General features: G+C 40.0%; 1 protein-coding gene across 2 annotated transcripts in view; it reads right to left on the bottom strand.

Moving 5' to 3' along the window:
- Positions 1–19,838, bottom strand: part of AGBL1 (AGBL carboxypeptidase 1) — a 680,934-nt gene that overhangs the window by 581,956 nt on the left and 79,140 nt on the right. For both annotated transcript variants that reach the window (XR_011601025.1, XM_070953407.1), the window contains exons 6-8: positions 18,965–19,002; positions 5,014–5,222; positions 1,075–1,234 (exon numbers count right to left, since the gene is read on the bottom strand). Coding sequence is in view for 1 of the 2 variants with exons in the window: in XM_070953407.1 (XP_070809508.1) it covers positions 1,075–1,234; positions 5,014–5,222; positions 18,965–19,002 (407 nt within the window). In the remaining variant the exon portion in view is untranslated. The remainder of the gene's footprint in view (positions 1–1,074; positions 1,235–5,013; positions 5,223–18,964; positions 19,003–19,838) is intronic.

Here is a 19,838-nt window from a genome sequence, read left to right as displayed (position 1 = left end):
AGTGTGCAGCAGCTGCCAAAAAAGCCAACACAGTTCTAGGCTGCATAAACAGAGGGATAGAATCAAGATCACATGAAGTGTTAATACCACTTTATAATGCCTTGGTAAGGCCACACTTGGAATACTGCATTCAGTTTTGGTCGCCACGATGTAAAAAAGATGTGGAGACTCTAGAAAGAGTGCGGAGAAGAGCAACAAAGATGATTAGGGGGCTGGAGGCTAAAACATATGAAGAACGGGTGCAGGAACTGGATATGTCTACTTTAATGAAAAGAAGGACTAGGGGAGGCATGATAGTCATGTTCCACTATCTCAGGGGCTGCCACAAAGAAGAGGGAATCAAACTATTCTCCAAAGCACCTGAGGATAGGACAAGAAGCAATGGGTGGAAACCAGTCAAGGAGAGAAGCAACCTAGAACTAAGGAGAAATTTCCTGACATTGAGAACAATTAATCAGTGGAAGAACTTGCCTCCAGAAGTTGTGAATGCTCCAATACTGGAAATTTTTAAGAAGATGTTGGATAACCATCTGTCTGAAGTGGTTTAGGGTTTCCTGCCTAAGCAGGGGGTTGGACTAGAAGACCTCCAAGGTCCCTTCCAACTCTTCTCTTCTCTTCTCTTCTCTTCTCTTCTCTTCTCTTCTCTTCTCTTCTCTTCTCTTCTCTTCTCTTCTCTTCTCTTCTCTTCTCTTCTCTTCTCTTCCCTTCCCTTCCCTTCCCTTCCCTTCCCTTCCCTTTTCTCTGCCATGCCATGCCATGCTATTCTATTCTAACCGAAGATATTTTGCCTCCTGTGGAGATGTATCCTTCTGCAAACATCTACATTACCCTAAGCAGGCTGCTATCTCTTCTCAGTGCATGGGTGCATATTGTGCACTACAAAGCAGAAGTTTGGTGGTTCAAACCCCTAGTATAGATCTCCTGTGTGAGCAGGGGGTTGGACTAGATGACCTCCAAGGTCCCTTCCAACTCTGTTACTGTTAAATAGATCAACCCTCATTCATCTGAATATTGGAGACAGAGCGAATCCCATTTTTTATTCCTTTTTCTCCTTGGGACTTTGAAACAACTTACCTTCAGGTCTGGGAAGTGAAGGTTCTGTTTTCCCAGGAATGGGGAAAGAATAGGAACTGCTAATTGCAGCTGAAGGAAAGGGCATCTTGGGATAGGTTTTCCTCAGGATCTGAGTCACTGTATTGACAATAGGGTCCAGATTCTTGCTGAACAGGCTGCCCTAAACAAGAGCAAAAAAAATAAAATAAATGAACATTCAGATTATCATTTTTCTCCCTGGCTCAGATAGCTCCACCGATGAAGAATGCAAGGGACCCATTCTGTTCAATTCATTATAGTAAATGTGATTATTTCCCATGTGTTTTTCTATCAAATTAACAGTTACAACTTGGCGGTCATTGTTAGAGGGGATCTGAAGGCCCTATGTGCAGTTCTCAGGAGCACAAGCAACAAAGTTGTTCTACTTCTGGTTTATTTGTTGATAAATAGATGTTTAGGGCTGCGATGTATTCACTTTGCAGAGTTGCCTTTATTCCAGAGAGGATTGACAGTTTTTTCCGCTCAAAACAAATGGGATGAAAAAACCAATCCCATTCTTATGTAGATGGTCATCACATAGCTTAGCAAGAAAGATATACGATGGCTAGGACATTCTCTTTTCTTCTCTCTGGAGACCACAGTGTGTGAGCTAGCAGCAAAATTTCCAACACGACAAAATGCTACACTTATAAAATGGTTAAAAAAAAAATTGTTCTGATGATGGAGGTCATTTGGCTCTTGGAATAAAAATATTTTAATTTGTTGGAAGCGCTGGGCAGGTGCTTATCGTAAAATCACAATCACATCGTACCTATCATTTCAGGATCCCCTTCATGCAGATTTTCTTTCCCCAGTTTTAGCATTTGGAATTAACTCAGCTTGTTTGTGAAATGGAACCAATACAAAAAAGATGCAATTTGCTAGCGTGACCAACTAAGATTGTGCCTATTTGCTTTATCCCTCAATCCAAAGTAGCCCAAGATGCAAAATCCCGTAACAGGATTAAATATTTTAAGATTAACAAAAAGCTCTGGGGTCGAAGACATATTTTGCAAACCTCCCTCTATTTCTATAAAGGGAGACGGAGAGAATTTTGTTTGCTTTGCATTTTTTGAGCGAACAAATCTCACTCTCGTATCTCTCGGACAATTATGTGTTTCAGAAAGAGTCACACTTCTCACTTCTCTGAATTTGGTGATGTCTGTCTATGAAGAAAAGCTGCATAGGAGAATACAGAGGTTTAAGGACATTGCATACAAAACGGACATTTGATTAAAAAAAAAAAATCCAATACTGAAAGAAATGTGAAAGTGACACTTCTTCAAAAAAATGCTTACAAATGCAGAACCGAGATAGAGAAGAGATTGAATGAATTATTTATCCATAATTCTAAGAGGAAACATTACATGATTTGGGGAATATTCTTTTAAACTTGTACCTTAAAACTGAATTAGTTAATAAAGAAAATAAGACTCAGCCTGCAAGACATTGCTGCCTACAAATTAATTTCTCTGCTCAAATTATACTTTATGTTAATTTACATCCACAATTTCCAAAAAACAAGGAGTGTTGGGAATAAATTAGAGTGTTTATACTTTATGGAGGACAGATCTCTCTTTCAAGGACTTTTGAACTTTCGGTTTGAGGGTGATTTCTCAAGACTAAGACTACCTAATCCAAGTCTAGAATACAATAAAGATTTTTAAAAAAAGCACAAGAGATCATAAATCTAAACATCAATATTTCACCCTTGGCTATGAGTTTCTTTTGATCCCAGTCCAAATTTGCTATTTCTACTTAAATGAAAATAAATATGCAAAATCATCGCACAATAATTACACTACATTTTCCATGGGGTATGTCTGTTTTTAAGTGATGTATTTCATCCTTGGGACAATTTGTAAGTGGCCATTATGGACTAAATCTAAAGAAGATAAATGATATGGAATGCCTTCACAACTACAAAGTCCTAACTCATTAAAGACACATCATGTGTCCTGGAATATTGACTGAATATATATTACAGATCAATTTATCATTAAGGCAGAGAACTTAAACCCTAGTGTGTAAGTCAAATGTTTTAATTTCAGTTAGTTTACCAAAATGTGGTCCATCTTTCAAACTGAACCTAATGTTGGGTTCTGCTACCTGTTATGGACCTGTCAGGGACAATTTCTTGAAGCAACCATTAACCAATAGCAGACAATATTGGTAGCTCAGAGTTGAACTGAGGGGATCAAAGGGAACCAAGGATTCCCCTATTAACCCCAAAAATTCAAGTAAGATTGAAGGATCCTTGGTGCTCTCTGTGCTGGCTTGTTTTTTTGCAGACATTTCATTACCCTAACTAATTCAATTTAATTCAATTTAATTATTTAATTTAATTTAATTTAATTTAATTTTTTTAATTTAATTTAATTTAATTTAATTTAATTTAATTTAATTTAATTTAATTTAATTTAATTATTTAATTTAATTTAATTTATTAAATTTATATGCCGCCCCTCTCAAAGACTCAGGGCGGCTCACAATACATTTAAAAAATCATTATAAAAAGACATTGAAAAATTAAAAAAACATTAAAAACATTAAAAACTCATTCACACCATTCATGGCCGGATCTCACCAGATCACAAGAGCGAGATCAACGGCCCCAGGCCTGCCGGAAAAGCCAGGTCTTCACCACTTTTCAGAAGGCCAATAGGGTGGGGATGGTCTGGACCTCAGGAGGTAACTGGTTCCAGAGAGCTGGGGCAGCCACAGAGAAAGCCCTCCCCCGCGGGCCCGCCAGCCGGCATTGTTTAGCTGACAGGACTCGGAGGACACCAAGTCTGTGGGATCTTACCGGTCGCTGGGAGCTATGCGGCAGAAGGCGGTCTCGAAGATGTTACTAGGTAACATCATCAGTGCTAGCACTGACTAGCAGTGATGATGTTACTAGTTAGGGTAATGAAACATCTACAAGAAAACAAGCAAGCTCAGAGAGCACCAAGGATCCCTCATTTCAACCCTGAGCTACAAATATTCTCCTTCATTGGTCAAGCAAGATTCTCTACTTTTCCACTGCTTTCACCATCTGTGAACACATACAGACGAGGATTAACTGGGGTCATTAAGGGGAAAAAGGACAATCTACCTATTCCCCATAGTGTGTGGCTTCAACCTAACAGGACAAAAATGGTGTCCTGGTATGTTAAGGTGAAAATAAACTCAGGGCAAGCAGAAGACAAGCTCAAGAAGAGCTACGGTGGCGCAGTGGTTAGAATGCAGAACTGCAGGCTACTTCTGCTGACTGCCAGTTGCCTGCAATTTGGCAGATTGAATCTCACCAGGCTCAAGGTTGGCTCAGCCTTCCATGCTTCTGAGGTGGATCAAATGAGGACCCAGATTGTTGGGGGCCATAGGCTGACTCTGTAAATCGCTTAGAGAGGGCTGTAAAGCACTGTGAATCAGTATATAAGTGTATTGCTACCACAAAGGCAGTGGTGAAATTCAAATTTTTTTTACTACCGGTTCTGTGAGTGTGGCTTGGTGGGTGTGGCAGGGGAAGGATACTGCAAAATCTCCATTCCCTCTCCACTCCAGGGGAAGGATACTGCAAAATCTCCATTCCCACCCCACTCCAGGGGAAGGATACTGCAAAATCCCCATTCCCACCTTACTCCAGGGGAAGGATACTGCAAAATCTCCATTCCCACCCCACTCTGGGGCCAGCCACAGGTGGAATTTGCTGGTTCTCCGAACTACTCAAAATTTCTACTACCGGTTCTCCAGAACCTGTCAGAACCTGCTGGATTTCACCCTGCACAAAGGCAACAGGGATATATAATCTCAGGAGTAGAAGTAGTGAGTCTTCTACCACAATAATCTGGTACAATTGGCAGGCCGGAGCTCAACTATCTCTAAGACTGAGCTAAACTCAGGATGTTACACAAACATGGACACTGAATGTTTGCTTACCTGAGTTGTTCTGAAAAGCATCTCCATGCCATGAATAAAAAGGAAACTTTCTCTCCCAGAGCGGACATTGGTGACATGCTTGAGACAAAGTAAAAGACCCCTCTGGATTAAAATATAGTTATTTGAAGTGTCTTGGCGATGCCAATCTTGATACAACCGGAGCAGCTGACAAACATAACCTCGGTGTACAGCTCGGCGACTGTTGGACTCTGTAAGCAAAGAGCAAATCGAGTGAGCGGCTACAGGAAATGTGCGCAGATGGATACAGTTCAATTATTAGACATTGTAATGAGTGGGAAAAATTTTGGTTCACTGAAAAGATGAAAGGAAAGGTAGCTGGCTTGTCCACCCAGAAAGAACAGAAGCTTGAGAAAAATCAAATGCCAAGGAACCATTCAGGAGGTTGGGTTTCCCATCTCAGGTGAACAACAACAAATGCTCTGTCTTATACATTGGCGGAAAAAAAAAATCAGAACATAAAATACAAGCTAGATGGACATGACCTTGTAGATGATCTTCACTCTGTCAAGGACTATGGAGTACTCATTTCTAAAGATCTAAGAATATAACAACATTGCCAAAAAGGCATTAAGAGTTGTTAACCTAATCTTGCATAGCTTCTTCTCTAGTAATATTGTACTATTAACCAGAGCATACAAAACATTTGCTAGACCAATTCTCGAATACAGTTCATCTGTCTGGAACCCCACACTGCATATTGGACATTAATACAATTGAGACAGTCCAGAGATATTCCACGAGAAGAGTTCTCCACTCCTCTGCTCGTAACAGAATACCTTAAACCACCAGGCTTGAAATTCTGGGGTTAGACAATTTAGAACTACGCCAACATTTGTCTGACCTAAGTCAGACAATAAAATTATCTGCCACAATGTGCTACCTGTCAATGACTATTTTAGCTTCAACCACAACAATACACGAGCACACAATAGATATAAACTCAAGATAAACTGATCCAAACTCGACTGCAGAAAATATGACTTCAGTAACAGAGTGGTCAATGCCTGGAATGCACTAGCTGACTCTGTGGTTTCTTCCCCAAACCCCCAAAACTTTAACCTTAAACTGTCTACTGTTCTTAAGAGGTCTGTAAGGGGCGTGCATAAGCGCACCAGCGTGCCTACCGTCCCTGTCCTAATGTTCCCTTTTATCCGTATCCATTTCATGTATTCATAATCATGTTTATACTATTATCTGTTATCTTATATATGCTTGACAAATAAAATAATAAAATAAAATAAAATAAAATAAAATAAAATAAAATAAAATAAAATAAAATAAATAAATAAATAAATAAATAAATAAATAAATAAATAAATAAATAAATAAATAAATAAATATTTTCCTTTCCTTTGGGAAGTCATGTTTTTCTTCCATAGCTGGCTGAATTTGGATGGCAAGCTAGGATCTATGAAATGATTTGAGCCACGGTGGCGCAGTGGTTAGAGTGCAGTACTGCAGGCTACTTCTGCTGATCACCGGCTGCCAGCAGCTTGGCAGATCGAATCTCACCAGGTTCAAGGTTGACTCAGCCTTCTATCCTTCCGAGGTGGGTAAAATGAGGACTCAGATTGTTGGGGGCAATAGGCTGACTCTGAAAACCACTTAGAGAGGGCTTTAAAGCCACATATAAGTCTAAGTGTTATTGCTATTTACAGAATTTGTAAATACAAATCTGTTGTATTTGATGGACCAGAATCATTGTGAGAGCTTGAACTACTAAATGTGCGCAATGATATGTGGGGATGAAAGAGAGCATATCCTGAATCTGGATACTGGCTGAGGCAATTTTTTGAGAGTAAACGAGATAGGAGGAGAATAGAATAGAATAGAATAGAATAGAATAGAATAGAATAAAATAGAATAGAATAGAATAGAATAGAATAGAATAGAATAGAATAGAATAGAATAGAATAGAATAGAATAGAATAGATTGGAAGGGAAGGGAAGGGAAGGGAAGGGAAGGGGAGAGAAGAGAAGAGAAGAGAAGAGAAGAGAAGAGAAGAGAAGAGAAGAGAAGAGAAGAGAAGAGAAGAGAAGAGAAGAGAAGAGAAGAGAAGAGAAGAGAAGAGAAGAGAAGAGAATAATAGAGTTGGAAGGGACCTTGGAGGTCTTCTAGTCAAACTCCCTGATTAGGCAGGAAACCCTATACCACTTCAGACAAATGGTTATCCAACATCTTCTTAAACATTTCCAGTGTTGGAGCATTCAGAATAGTACTTGGAACTCAAAGAAAAAAAGCCTGTTTGCTTTGCAAATACTTTGAATGTTATTGTGAGCTGCCCAGAGTTATGTTTTAAGATGGATGACCATACAAATCAAGGAAGGAAGGAAGGAAGGAAGGAAGGAAGGAAGGAAGGAAGGAAGGAAGGAAGGAAGGAAGGAAGGAAGGAAGGAAGTTCATATGAAAGTCAGCAAGACTATAAGACTGCAGTTTTGGTGCCCATAAGGTTATGAAATGGGTAATGATAGGGGGGAAAAATGGCAAAAATGTCCTACATTTAGCAGTACTGAAAGCACCAGAATGTGTTTGCGCTGCAGTGCACAGTCCTTTTGACAAAAGCAAGGTGGATTTGGCTAAGCCTATCTTCATAAAATCGCCTGCTGAAATTCTGCGGTTCGTAAGTTCACCGGCTGCCTTAACTGACAACATACCAGAGAGCTCAGTTAGGCCTGAAACAAAGACAGCTGCATTACAGAAACATCCTGACCTTATAAGGATCCCTTTTTGTTGTTATTATTGTTAAAGGTCAAACTCATCAAAAGCTGTCAAAAAACCGCATAATCACAGAGACTAGCGAGTGCACGCATTCGAATAGCAATCAGGAGCCGCCATTCAGACTGTCTGGCATCTGGTATATGCGCCCTCTACTTTTCTAGTCTCCAGGTAGACAATATCAGACTGACCCACCAGTGGTGGGATTCAAAATTTTTTACTACTGGTTCTGTGGACATGGCTTGGTGGGCGTGGCAGGGGAAGGATACTGCAAAATCCCCATTCCCTCCCCACTCCAGGGGAAAGTTACTGCAAAATCCCCATTTCTTCCCGATCAGCTGGGATTCGGGAGGCAGAGAATAGATGGGGGTGGAGCCAGTCAGAGGTGGTATTTATCGGTTCTCCGAACTACTCAAAATTTCCTCTACTGGTTCTCCAGAACTTGTCAGAACCTGCTGAATACCACCTCTGTGACTCACAGTTATTAGCAAACCCTTTGTGTCATTGAAGTCATAAAATCAGTATGAAAAAGACTGTTAATAGTTTTTCACTACAATGACTCTCCATAGGCTAAATTCATATGTTTGTTGCTTATTCAATAAAGCCTGGATAAACAAAACAAAACAATGGTTTGATAATATAGCCTATCTCAGAAGGGATCAGTCTATCAATACCTATGCTGAGAAGCAGAATTATGCCATTGAGCCTATGCCCAGAATGTGAATTTCATTTGACTGGCCACTATGGAAACAAGGATATCAGCTTGGATCCATCTTTTAATTAATGCAACAAGATTCTTCTGACATCCTTTGTAAAATATCTATTTAGCGAGGATTTATATAGGAGGCAGTATTTGCAATAAAAGCAAAATATGAGATGGATTAAAACAGGAGAAAAGATAGTTTTGATCAAATATTGTCAATTGTTATTTGGTTCGATGTTTTCAAAGTGGCATTTCCCTCTTTCGTAAGGTTGTCGTTTTGATGTGCCGAATTTCATTCTGTTGCTGTCTCCAGAAGAAAAACAAATACAGCAAAATAATGTCCACAAAAAAATGTTATTGTTAAAGTTTTGAGCTGATCCTTTGATCAATCATAAATGAACTACTCAAAGTGCACGTACATTAAAATAGAAAAAAAAATGGCTGAGAAAGGATAAAATAGAACCTGAATTATCCATTTGAAGAATTGCTGTTCATATTCTAATAATCTAATATGAATAATAGCATACCTTTATAATATAATGCTTTCTAAGAAAGCTATTTGAATACTACAAATAATCAAAGATATACTGATAACTAAATAGTGATTAATAGGAAGAGAGTGAGGAAGGGCTGGTTCACACCAAATTGTCATTGCCATCACCATCATCATCACAAATCATTGTGATCTAGTTGATGTTCAGATTAGTTATGATTTAAAAATCCCAATGTCTGGGATCATACAATACGCTAAAACTGAATCAAACGGATCTCATTCTGGCTTAGGGACATGTTGAAAAAACATTTTTATCCCCACAAATTTTCATAAACTTATTTCCAGACTTTCTCCTGGGAATAATCATCAGTATTATACAACTCAACTTTCATATGATATGGAGTTTACTAATATTTTTTGTAACTATTCTAATATTAATATTCACTAAGTTTGCATTACTATTACTATTAGTCTTCTCATCGTTCCCATCACCCATCTCCTCCCATTTATGACTGTATGACTGTAACTTATTGCTTGTATCCTTATGATTTGTATTGATTGTTTCCTAGTATGATTTGATTGCCTATGACTATCATTAAGTGTTGTACCTTATGATTCTTGACGAATGTATCTTGTCTTTTTATGTACACTGAGAGCATATGCACCAAAGACAAATTCCTTGTGTGTCCAATCACACTTGGCCAATAAAGAATTCTATCTATCTATCTATCTATCTATCTATCTATCTATCTATCTATCCTGTAATCAACAGCCCATTGGATCCAAGCAAGAGGTTTCTGGCATGACAGCCTCTTTTAAAACCATTCAACAGATTGTCAGGTCCAGCTTTTCTAAGTTGTATGTTTTGTCCATCAAAAAGACAATGCAATTGGATTCCCCAGTCCACTTTTTTATCCCTGACACCATCAACCAAAGGCTCTGAGATCAGCTTCTACATGTTAATTACTTTCCAAGTAGCATCATTTTCTAATGCTGGGGAATTCTTCCTAGTTGACAGTGATAAATATGGCCAACATCAGATTAAAATAACTAGCTGATAAACAAATTACTCACTAAAAATAAATACCGGATTACAACTTTTGGAAAACTGGAATAGTTATGGTAAGAGCACCCCCGTGTGGAGCTAACAGAATACAGGTTGTAAGAAAAAAAAAAATATTGAGATTTGGGGTGTGCAGGAGGAGAAAAACAAAGCAATAATATTTTAACTATCTCCTGAAGAATTGTATTTATATCAACTCAAAATTTTACACTAATTTACCGAAGATTATATAATTGTCTGCTTCCTGTGTAAACTGCAGCTTCCATTACAAAGTACAATATAAAATAAACAAAACTTTTTGAAAGTGCACAAACTCCACAAGGCTATGTTGCATGCCATGGTTACAGGAGTGGAAATATCCTAGTGTCCTAGCCCAGGGGTCGGCAACCTTAAACACTCAGAGAGCCATTTGGACCCGTTTCCCACAGAAAAGAAAACATCGGGAGCCACAAAACTCTTCCCGTCCCTGACTATTTCCTGAGCAGCCACAAAACTAGCATAAATAGTTGAATTAAAGATTCTGTTTTCTTCTGAAACTTTTCTTTTCTTGGATTTATCCATGATTGGCCTACTGGGGATCGAAAAGCTTAATAAATTGTGTGTCGGTGGGTGTCGCACATTGGCAGTTGTGACACATATTTTAAGCGACAGGGAGCCACAGCAGAGGGATGAAAGAGCCACATGTGGCTCCAGAGACGCAGGTTGCTGACCTTTGTCCTAGCCAAACCAGACAAGTGTGTTTCCATGATTGAATTTGATAAGTAGGGAGATAGTATAGAAAATAAAAGAGAGATATTAGCTAAGGGACCAGGAGAATAAAATGACTGGGCTGGATTGGGCCACTTTACACCAGAAATGAAGATTCTCTTGTTTTTTTATTTTTCTAGCAAAAATTTCCAAAATGCATAAATAGGTCCTACCCAGCCTTTTTCTTAAGACACTCATATCTGAGGCACAAAGTGATGATAGGATAGGAGCAAGTGAATATAGGAAAATATATGCATAGGTGACCATTTGGTTGCAACTCTACTGCTCTATTAGAAATCCACAATGTTGACAAGATGATGGCTCAGGTGATAGGATATAAACTAAAGTAGCTTTCTGAAGCATATTTGCAAAATATAGAACAACAGAGTTGGAAGGGACCTTGGAGGTCTTCTAGTCCAACCTCCTGCTCAGGCAGGAAACACTATACCATTTCGGACAAATCATTGTCCAATCTCTTCTTAAAAATGTCCAGTGTTGGAGCATTCACAACTTCTAGAGGCAAGTTGTTCCACTGATTAATTGTTCTGTCAGGACATTTCTCCTTAGTTCTAGGTTGCTTCTCTCCTTGATTAGTTTCCATCCATTGCTTCTTGTCCCACCTTCACGTGCTTTGGAGAATAGATGCTCTTCTTTGTGGCAGCTTCTGAGATATTGGAACACTGCTATCATGTCACCCCTAGTCCTTCTTTTCATTAAACTAGACATGCCCAGTTCCAGCAATTATTCTTCATATGTTTTAGCCCCATGAAATGAGGCTAAATGAAAACTTCAGCACCATGGAAAGTGCCATGTGTATTGGCCTTGAGATTCTGGACTTCAGAGCCTTGACTTGCAATATTCACTTCACTTGCAAGTGAAATCAAATCTCTATTATGGTCATAGACCAGAATGGGCAATACTGCAATTAATGTCAGAGACTAGCTACTTGATACAGTATGAATATATGAGAAACAGTGATGGTTCAGATCACAGGTATCTCTAGTTCAGTATTTTGTTAGTTCATGGTAGGCTAGCTGAATTCAGAAAGCTCACAACCAGAAAATAATGGCAATTGCTCTCTTTTATTCTGGGTCATTGAGATCTTTTACATTCTGACTTTCACTCAAAAGGTAATTTTCAGACTTTAGTGGTACTAGCCATTAATAGCCACACATTTATCCTACATTTCTGTAAAGTCATCTAAAGTGATGCCCATCTAGTGAAACAGGCTTATAAAACTACATATATGCAATACATATACACATATGTGTCTACATATACACAACCAACTCAGATCAGAACAACTTAGGCAAAGGGGCTTTAGAAATTCCATCATTCTTCACCAATTTATAAATCACTTTTTATGGTCATATAATCCAGGGGTGGGTTCTACTTAACTTTACTACCGGTTCGCAACGGGTCATGCGCAGAAGCATTCTGATGATGTCCGGGCCGGTGGGCGGAGCCTCCCGCCAGTTTTACTACCGGTTCTATAGAACCGGTGCGAACCAGGGGCAACCCACCACTGATGTAATCCCTTAATTTGGGGTAGTGTCAGGGTGAGCATGGATGGATGGAGCTGAGCATTTACTGGCTGGATTCCCTTCCTGACACCACATGGGGTTCGCAGATATATTTTTTTTCTTTGTACCCCAGGAGAGAAATATCTGCCATTACTTAGGATTGATCTCTCAACTTTCCGAGTGGGAGGCAAACGTCTTCATCACTAGGCCACCACACCACTCTTTCTCCACCAACTTATACTTAAACAATAAAGATTTTAAGCTAAATCTGTTCGTGAGGATTTTGGGAAATGTCCAGAATTGCACCTGATCTGATTTTCCTTTTATAATAGCAATAGCACTTATGTACTGCTCTATAATGCTTTACTATACTCTGGGCATTTTACAATGTCAGCATATTGCCCTCAACAATCTAGGTCTTCATAATAACTGTGAAAGGAGGACAACATGCCTTAAAAAGAATCAGATCTTCATGGATTTGAACCAGCCAGTGACCTGGTTTACCCACTGCTCTGCTTTATTGATTGAACTACAATTTAACCGTCTGTTAAATGGAAATGGAACAAGTTACACTATGAGGCTGTACAATATGTAAACCCAATTAATTTTTTTTTTTACTCTGACTACTAGTAACTATCTAGAAAAGTCATTTTCCAATTTTGCTGCTCAGGAATCAATGCAATTCACATTAATGCGTGTGCTTCATCACCCAGCTATGCTCTGTGAATCCTGAATTTCTTCACCGAGTTCACCATTATTACATTTGTACTGATACCCCCTAACAAAGACACCTTGGCACATACTATTTGCCTGCTTGAGGCTCAGAACTCAAACGCTAACATGCTCCATCACTGGAGGTTTTCAAGAGATTGACACAGGGGTGAAATGCTCCCGGTTCAGACTGGATCGCCCGATCTGGTAGTGATGGCGGCAGTTGGTTCAGATAACCAGTAGCAAAAATCCCTCCCCACCCCCATGCCCAGCTGAGCCGCGCAATCATCAGAGGCTTTTTATTTTATTTTTAAAAGCATTTTTTCTACAACCTCTTTGGCCGAAAAAATGCTTTTAAAAGTAAAAACAAAGCCTCTGCCGATCAGGCAAGTCAGCTGGGATCATCAGAGGTTTTTAAAAGCATTTTTTTACAATCTCTTCAGTAGAAGAGGTTGTAGGAAAAATGCTTTTAAAAGTAAAAAAAAAAAAAAGTTGGCCACACCCACTCAGTCATATTACCCACCACCACCACCAAGCCATGCCCACAGAACCGGTAGTAACAAATTTTACATTTCACCACTGGACTGACAGTCATTTGACCAGGATGGTAAGGTCTACTGCCTTGAGCAGAGGGTAGGACTAGAAGACCTCTGAGGTCCTTCCAGCCCTATGATTCTATATAGGCATTGACTAGTTTTCTTGATCAAGAATAGAAATGAGAAAACTTCGCAGTTTAATAACCAATTGAAGTATGTACATAACCCACGCCCACAAAAAAAAAGGGAACAAAAGCAGAATGTTTCCCATTTTGTATTACACGTGCAATAATTTCACGAATGTATGCCTGATCAAAGTGTAGCCCACAATGCTACCTCCACATAATAATTTCAGGTCGCATTATGTACAAAGCGGAGGTAAAACTTGCATTAAATCAGCAGAGTCTCCATGGAGATTCCCTATGTTATGATAGGGTAGCATTGAACACTCTTCCTATTTTTATTTTTATTTTTTTTTAATTCAAATAGAGGGGAAATAGCTACAAAACTTCACTGATGTGAATGGAGGAATGCATTGTTGTTTTTTTAATCCGTAAAGCTACCTATTCATATTGTTGGAAGAAATGTCCTTCTGGGTTCAGTTCAGTGGTGGATTGCCCCCGGTTCGCACCGGTTCTATAGAACCGGTAGTAAAACCGGCGGGAGGCTCCGCCCACTGACCCTGATGTCATCAAAACGCTTCTGCACATGCACAGAAGAGCGCACGCGCATGCAAGCGAAGCGAGAGCACGCGCACGGCCCCGTTGCGAACTGGTAGTAAAGGTAAATAGAACCCACTCCTGGTTCAGTTCCAAGTGGGGAGAAAGACGCTGGAAACATGGTGGCTGCTTGGAAAGATGATTTTAATGATCACATGCCTTGAAGATGTTGGGTGAAGAAAAAAGGACCAAGATGCTGAGAGTGGCTTGGTTTTATGCCCTCTCTGGTTCCCACCCCAGAGCTTCTTTTTTTTTTTTTTTTTTAATTTGATTTATATGCCGCCCTTCTCCGGAGACTCAGGGCGGCTTACAATGCGTTAAGCAATAGCCTTCATACTTTTGTATATTTATACAAAGTCAGCTTATTGCCCCCACAAACTGGGTCCTCATTTCACCTACCTTAGAAAGGATGGAAGGCTGAGTCAACCTTGAGCCTGGTAAGATTCGAACCTGCAGAAATTGCAGGCAGCTGTGTTAATAACAGGGTGCATTAAACCACTGTACTACCAAGGCTCTTTTTCTTTTATTCATTTATTTTGTCAAGTGTATATAAGATAATAAGTAAAAGTATAAACTTAATTTGAATTCATGAAAAGAGTAAGTAAAAAGGAATATTAGGACAGGGACGGTAGGCACACTGGTGCACTTATGCACGCCCCTTACAGACCTCTTAAGAATGGGGTGAGGTCAACAGTAGACAGTTTAAGGTTAAAGTTTGGTGGGTTTGGGGAAGAAACTACAGGGTTGGGTAGAGCATTCCAGGCATTGACCACTCTGTTGCTGAAGTCGTATTTTCTGCAATCGAGTTTGGAGCGGTTTACTTTGAGTTTGTATCTATTATTTGCTCGTGTATTGTTGTGGTTGAAGCTGAAGTAGTCATTGACAGGAAGGACATTGTGGCAGATAATTTTATGTACTATGCTTAGGTCAGACTGAAGTCAGCGTAGTTTTAAGTTGTCTAAGCCCAAAATTTGGATCTGTTGTCATAAGGTATTTTATTGCAGGTAGAGGAATGGAGGACTCTTTTCGTAAAATATCTCTGGACTCTCTCAATTGTATTTATGTCTGATATGCAGTGCGGGTTCCAGACAGATGAGTTGAATTCAAGAATTGTTCACTTGTTCCTGTGCAAAAAATGCACTCTGATTGGTGGTCAGACTCCCAGGGGGCGGGGGTGAAATCCATCAGGTTCTGACAGGTTCTGGAGAACCGGTAGTGGAAATTTTGAGTAGTTTAGAGAACTGGCAAATACCACCTCTGGCTGGCCTCAGAGTGGGGTGGGAATGGAGATTTGGCAATATCCTTCCCCCAGGAGTGGGGAGGGAATGGGGATTTTGCAGTATCCTTCCCCTGGAGTGGGGTGGGAATGGAGATTTGGCAATATCCTTCCTCCAGTAGTGGGGAGGGAATGGAGATTTTGCAGTATCCTTCCCCTGCCATGCCCACCAAGCTATGCCTACAGAACCGGTAGTAAAAAAAATTGGATTTCACCACTGGGCGGGGGTCTTAGCTAACTTTGTAGGCTATCTGTGTCCCACATTTGGATGATGCAATCCCCCCAAGTGCCATGTGATGAGTTCTGTTGCTAGATGTGTAGAAGGCTAATCCTATCGTGTCCTGAGGGCCATGCCTTAATCCCATCACCCTGGAGCTGAAGTTGGGGGCAAGGAGCTGCAGGAAGCTGTTTTGTCTTTAAAAACATGTTTCTCCTTTTCTCATCCAGAGAAACATAACATTCTGTCTTTTTAATATTTCCTAAAATATTTCATTCCTCTGGGGGTGGGGGTGCTAACTTCCTACAATGGTAAGAGGGTTTATTTATTTATTTATTTAAAAGAAATCCAAGAGGAAAGCATTACTCCAACTACTTAATCCTAAATTACACCGGGGCACTAAATATATTGCATTAAATTAGGAGCTGAAGCAGGATGACAGCTTGTGCATTATCTAGGTTAACCATAAAAGAGAGGGCAATTGGAGCCAATATGAAAGAAGAGAATTATAAAGTCAGAGAAGACCATCTACTCAAGGAATATCTCTTGCCAAAAAAAACTGGAAAAGGAGTTTTTTTTTCTCTCTCTCAGTAACACTGTTCATCAAAAAAAAAACAAAAAAAAAACCCCTCCATTCTCAATGGTTTTGCTTTAATGCTACTTCAATAATGTCAGATCCCTGGAGCTGGTGAGCAAAAGAGAAAGGTTTAAAAAAAAAAAATCCGTTCCCATTGATTTCCTTTTTCTTAATATTCGTTTCCATTCTAAAAGGTGAAGGGAGAACCAGAGTTGGCCGATTAAGATTTAAAACCTCCATCGAGGCGTTTCCTCATTGTAATAATCTGACCTTTCAATACAGGTTGAAGATGGATGCTGTCATATTATTTGTGAATTGAGAACTTCAATCAGTAGATTTTAAAGAGCAACTTCTATCGCTCTGGGTTTCTTTCACAAAAAGCACTCAAATCAGTGGTGAAATTCAATTTTTTTTTACTACCGGTTCTGTGGGTGTGGCTTGGTGGGCATGGCAGGGGAAAGATACTGCAAAATCCCCATTCCCTCCCCACTCCTGAGGGAAGGATATTGCAAAATCTCCATTCCCACCCCCCTCTGGGACCAGCCAGAGGCGGTATTCACTGGTTCTCCGAACTACTCAAAATTTCCGCTACCGGTTCTCCGAACTACTCAAAATTTCCACTACCAGTTCTTGTGAACCTGTCAGAACCTGCTGGATTTCACCCCTGACTCAAATGCTAATGCTTATAACAGAATAATGGAGTTGGAAGAGACCTTAAAGGTCTTCTAGTCCAACCCTCTGGTCAAGCAGGAAACCCTATACCATTTCAGACAAATGGTTGTCCAATCTCTTCTTATAAACCTCTAGTGATGGAGTACCAACAACTCGTGGAGCCAAGTCGTTTCAGTGATTCATTGTTCTCACTGTCAGGAAAATTCTCCTTAGTTCTAGGTTGCTTGTTTCCTTTGACTCATCGAAGTGTGGGCAAGGATTTGGGGCCGTGAAAAGGAGGGGACACCCGTGGGTGACAGTGGAAATGGACAACACAGGCTTGTGATTTACCATCAGGAAGATTAATGAAGAAAAAGCATTCTTCGATTGGAAGCAAAGCTTTATTAAATTCTGGTAATAAATGCCCAAGTTGCTTTGGGATGGGAGAAAGAGACACGGGATGATATAACACTGGCTTCAGGAACATTCATTCTTTGTGTGGAATTGTGTGAGGGGCTGTTTTTTCATTTTGTAGATACTTTAAACCCTGAATAAATAAGGCTGCAGCTGAGTGTCACTATAACTTAGCAATGTTCTGTGATTCTCCAAAGTTTTCCTTCTCTGCCACCAGGAACCTTTCCTCCTCCACACACAAAAATAAAAAATACAGATCTATACAAGCTGCTAAGCCAATACCCTGGTTTCCAAAATGTCATCTCACCTCTCCTTGAAGTCATAAAGATGCCACTGGGTTAATGGTGGCAGCAGTGATGTAAACATCCATCACTCCCTCCTTTTAGTGGGTCTGGTACATCAAATACTGGTGTACATCAACATCAGTGTACACATCAGTATACATCAACACTGAGAGCTTATGCATTGCAGACAAATTCATTGTGTGTCCAGTCACACTTAGCCAATAAAGAATTCTCTACTCTACTCTACTCTACTCTACTCTACTCTACTCTACTCTACTCTACTCTACTCTACTCTACTCTACTCTTCTACTCTCTTCTACTCTACTCTATACTCTATACTCCACTCCCCACTCCCCATTCCATTCCATTCTATTTTATTCTCTAGGGCCAGAGGCTGGATCATCCTTAGCAAATACATTTTTTGTAAAACTACTAATATTGGAATGGTTTTTAGAGAAGAACTATTCCAATATTTCTAGCTTTGCACCTCCAATTATTTTTGGACAAGAACTCCACATATTCCCACTGTTAAAGATTACTGGGGGAATTAAGTTAGAAGCCTTATTTGAAAGATGCTGAAGTAAAACATTTCGCAGAATTTACAATTCAAGTATGTTTCAAGCTAGAAATCTGTTCAAATAGACAGCGTATTGCTGCTGCTTGCACAATTCCCTGCCCTAGATTAATTATTCTAACAGCATCCTCCTTATCGTCATCCCTACTTACAAAAATGCCCCCGAGCCCTCATATGTCCTATAGGCATTCTTGCAAAGCAAAACAAGGGCGATAAATCTCAGTGCTTGAGTTGGAATAAGAAAACAAGACATGTGTAAGTAGAGAACCTCTTGGCAGAAGGGAAAGCGCTAAACCAAGAATTAACCTAACTTGACTTCTGTCACAAATGACTAGTCGCAACCGCCATTTTGCGACAGCACCCACATGGGGTTGTCTAAATCCCAAGGATTTCTCCTCAGTTTGGTAGACCTGAGAAATGACTACACTATAAATGCTGCCCTTTTAGAGGTGGCGTCACCAGCTTGGCAACTTTCTTCTTCCTTCTTTATAACTCGTGTACTGTACCCTAAAGTGAGGTAAATATAGTGTGACATGTTCGAAGTATCGCATGTCTTCTGTGCTGCATTTTTGCAGGCTCAGTGTCCTGTTGCAGTGTGCTGAGGAGTGATCCTAATTAGAATGAAGGAGGGAAGAGATGAGGAGAAACGAGAGCATTTCTATGTACACAGACAGGAAACAGTGTATAGGGAGAAAAAAAAAGAGAGAGAAGGGTATAAAAGCTTACTTGATTTCAACAAAGCTGCCAGAGCTTCAACTGCTGCCCTAAGGAGAGAAGAGGGGGAGGGGAAAGGGAAAAATCATTTTCTTCCATAATTTTAGTAACCTTTGGCTTTCTAATCTCTCCTGTGGTTCCCCTCCCAGCAACTGCAAATTGATAGAAGAGCTGCAAAGAAAAGGTTTTATTTTGGCATTCTTATGGACTTGGAAGGCTTCATCTTTAATGCTTGGTTCCATGAGACAATTAGATCTGGAGCCCTTGCATTAGCTGATCTGCACTGGGCAGTTGGTACAAATGCCCAAGTAACTGGGGCTATATTTTATTCTTGAACAGAGTGTCTTCAAATCTTGCCTCTTTCTAATACTTGCCATCTTTTACTGCTGGTTTGGCATTAATTGTTAGATCAAATCTAGGCTTGGCTATTAACAGAACAACAGAGTTGGAAGGGACCTTGGAGGTCTTCTAGTCCAATCCCCTGATCAAGCAGGAGACCCTATACCATTCCAGACAAGTGTCTGTCCAGTCTCTTCTTAAAAGCCTCCAGTGATGGAGCACTCACAACTTCAGGAGGCAAGTTGTGCCACTGGTTAAGTGTCCTCACTGTTGGAAAGTTTCTCCCTAATTCCAGGTTGCTTCTCTCCTTGGTTAGTTTCCATCCATGTTTCTTGTCTTGCCTTCTGGTGAAAATAGGCTGACCCCCCCCCTCCTCTTTGTGATAGCCCCTCAGATACTGGAACACTGCTATCATAACTAATTCATTTTAACTAATGTTCTGATGTTTCAGCCAGTTCATCAATAGAATAGAACATAAAACCTTAAAAATAAAACCTTAAACTGAGGTTCTTGAAATGGCCATTTTTGAAAGGCATCCAAGAAGTGC

This window comes from Pituophis catenifer, unplaced genomic scaffold, assembly GCF_029215685.1.
Source record: "Pituophis catenifer annectens isolate HBS135680 unplaced genomic scaffold, rPitCat1.0.hap2 SCAF_14, whole genome shotgun sequence".
NCBI classification, from domain to species: Eukaryota; Metazoa; Chordata; class Lepidosauria; order Squamata; family Colubridae; genus Pituophis; species Pituophis catenifer.
The sequence above is the reverse complement of the archived record's forward strand: the minus strand, read 5'-3'. Positions and strand labels throughout refer to the sequence as shown.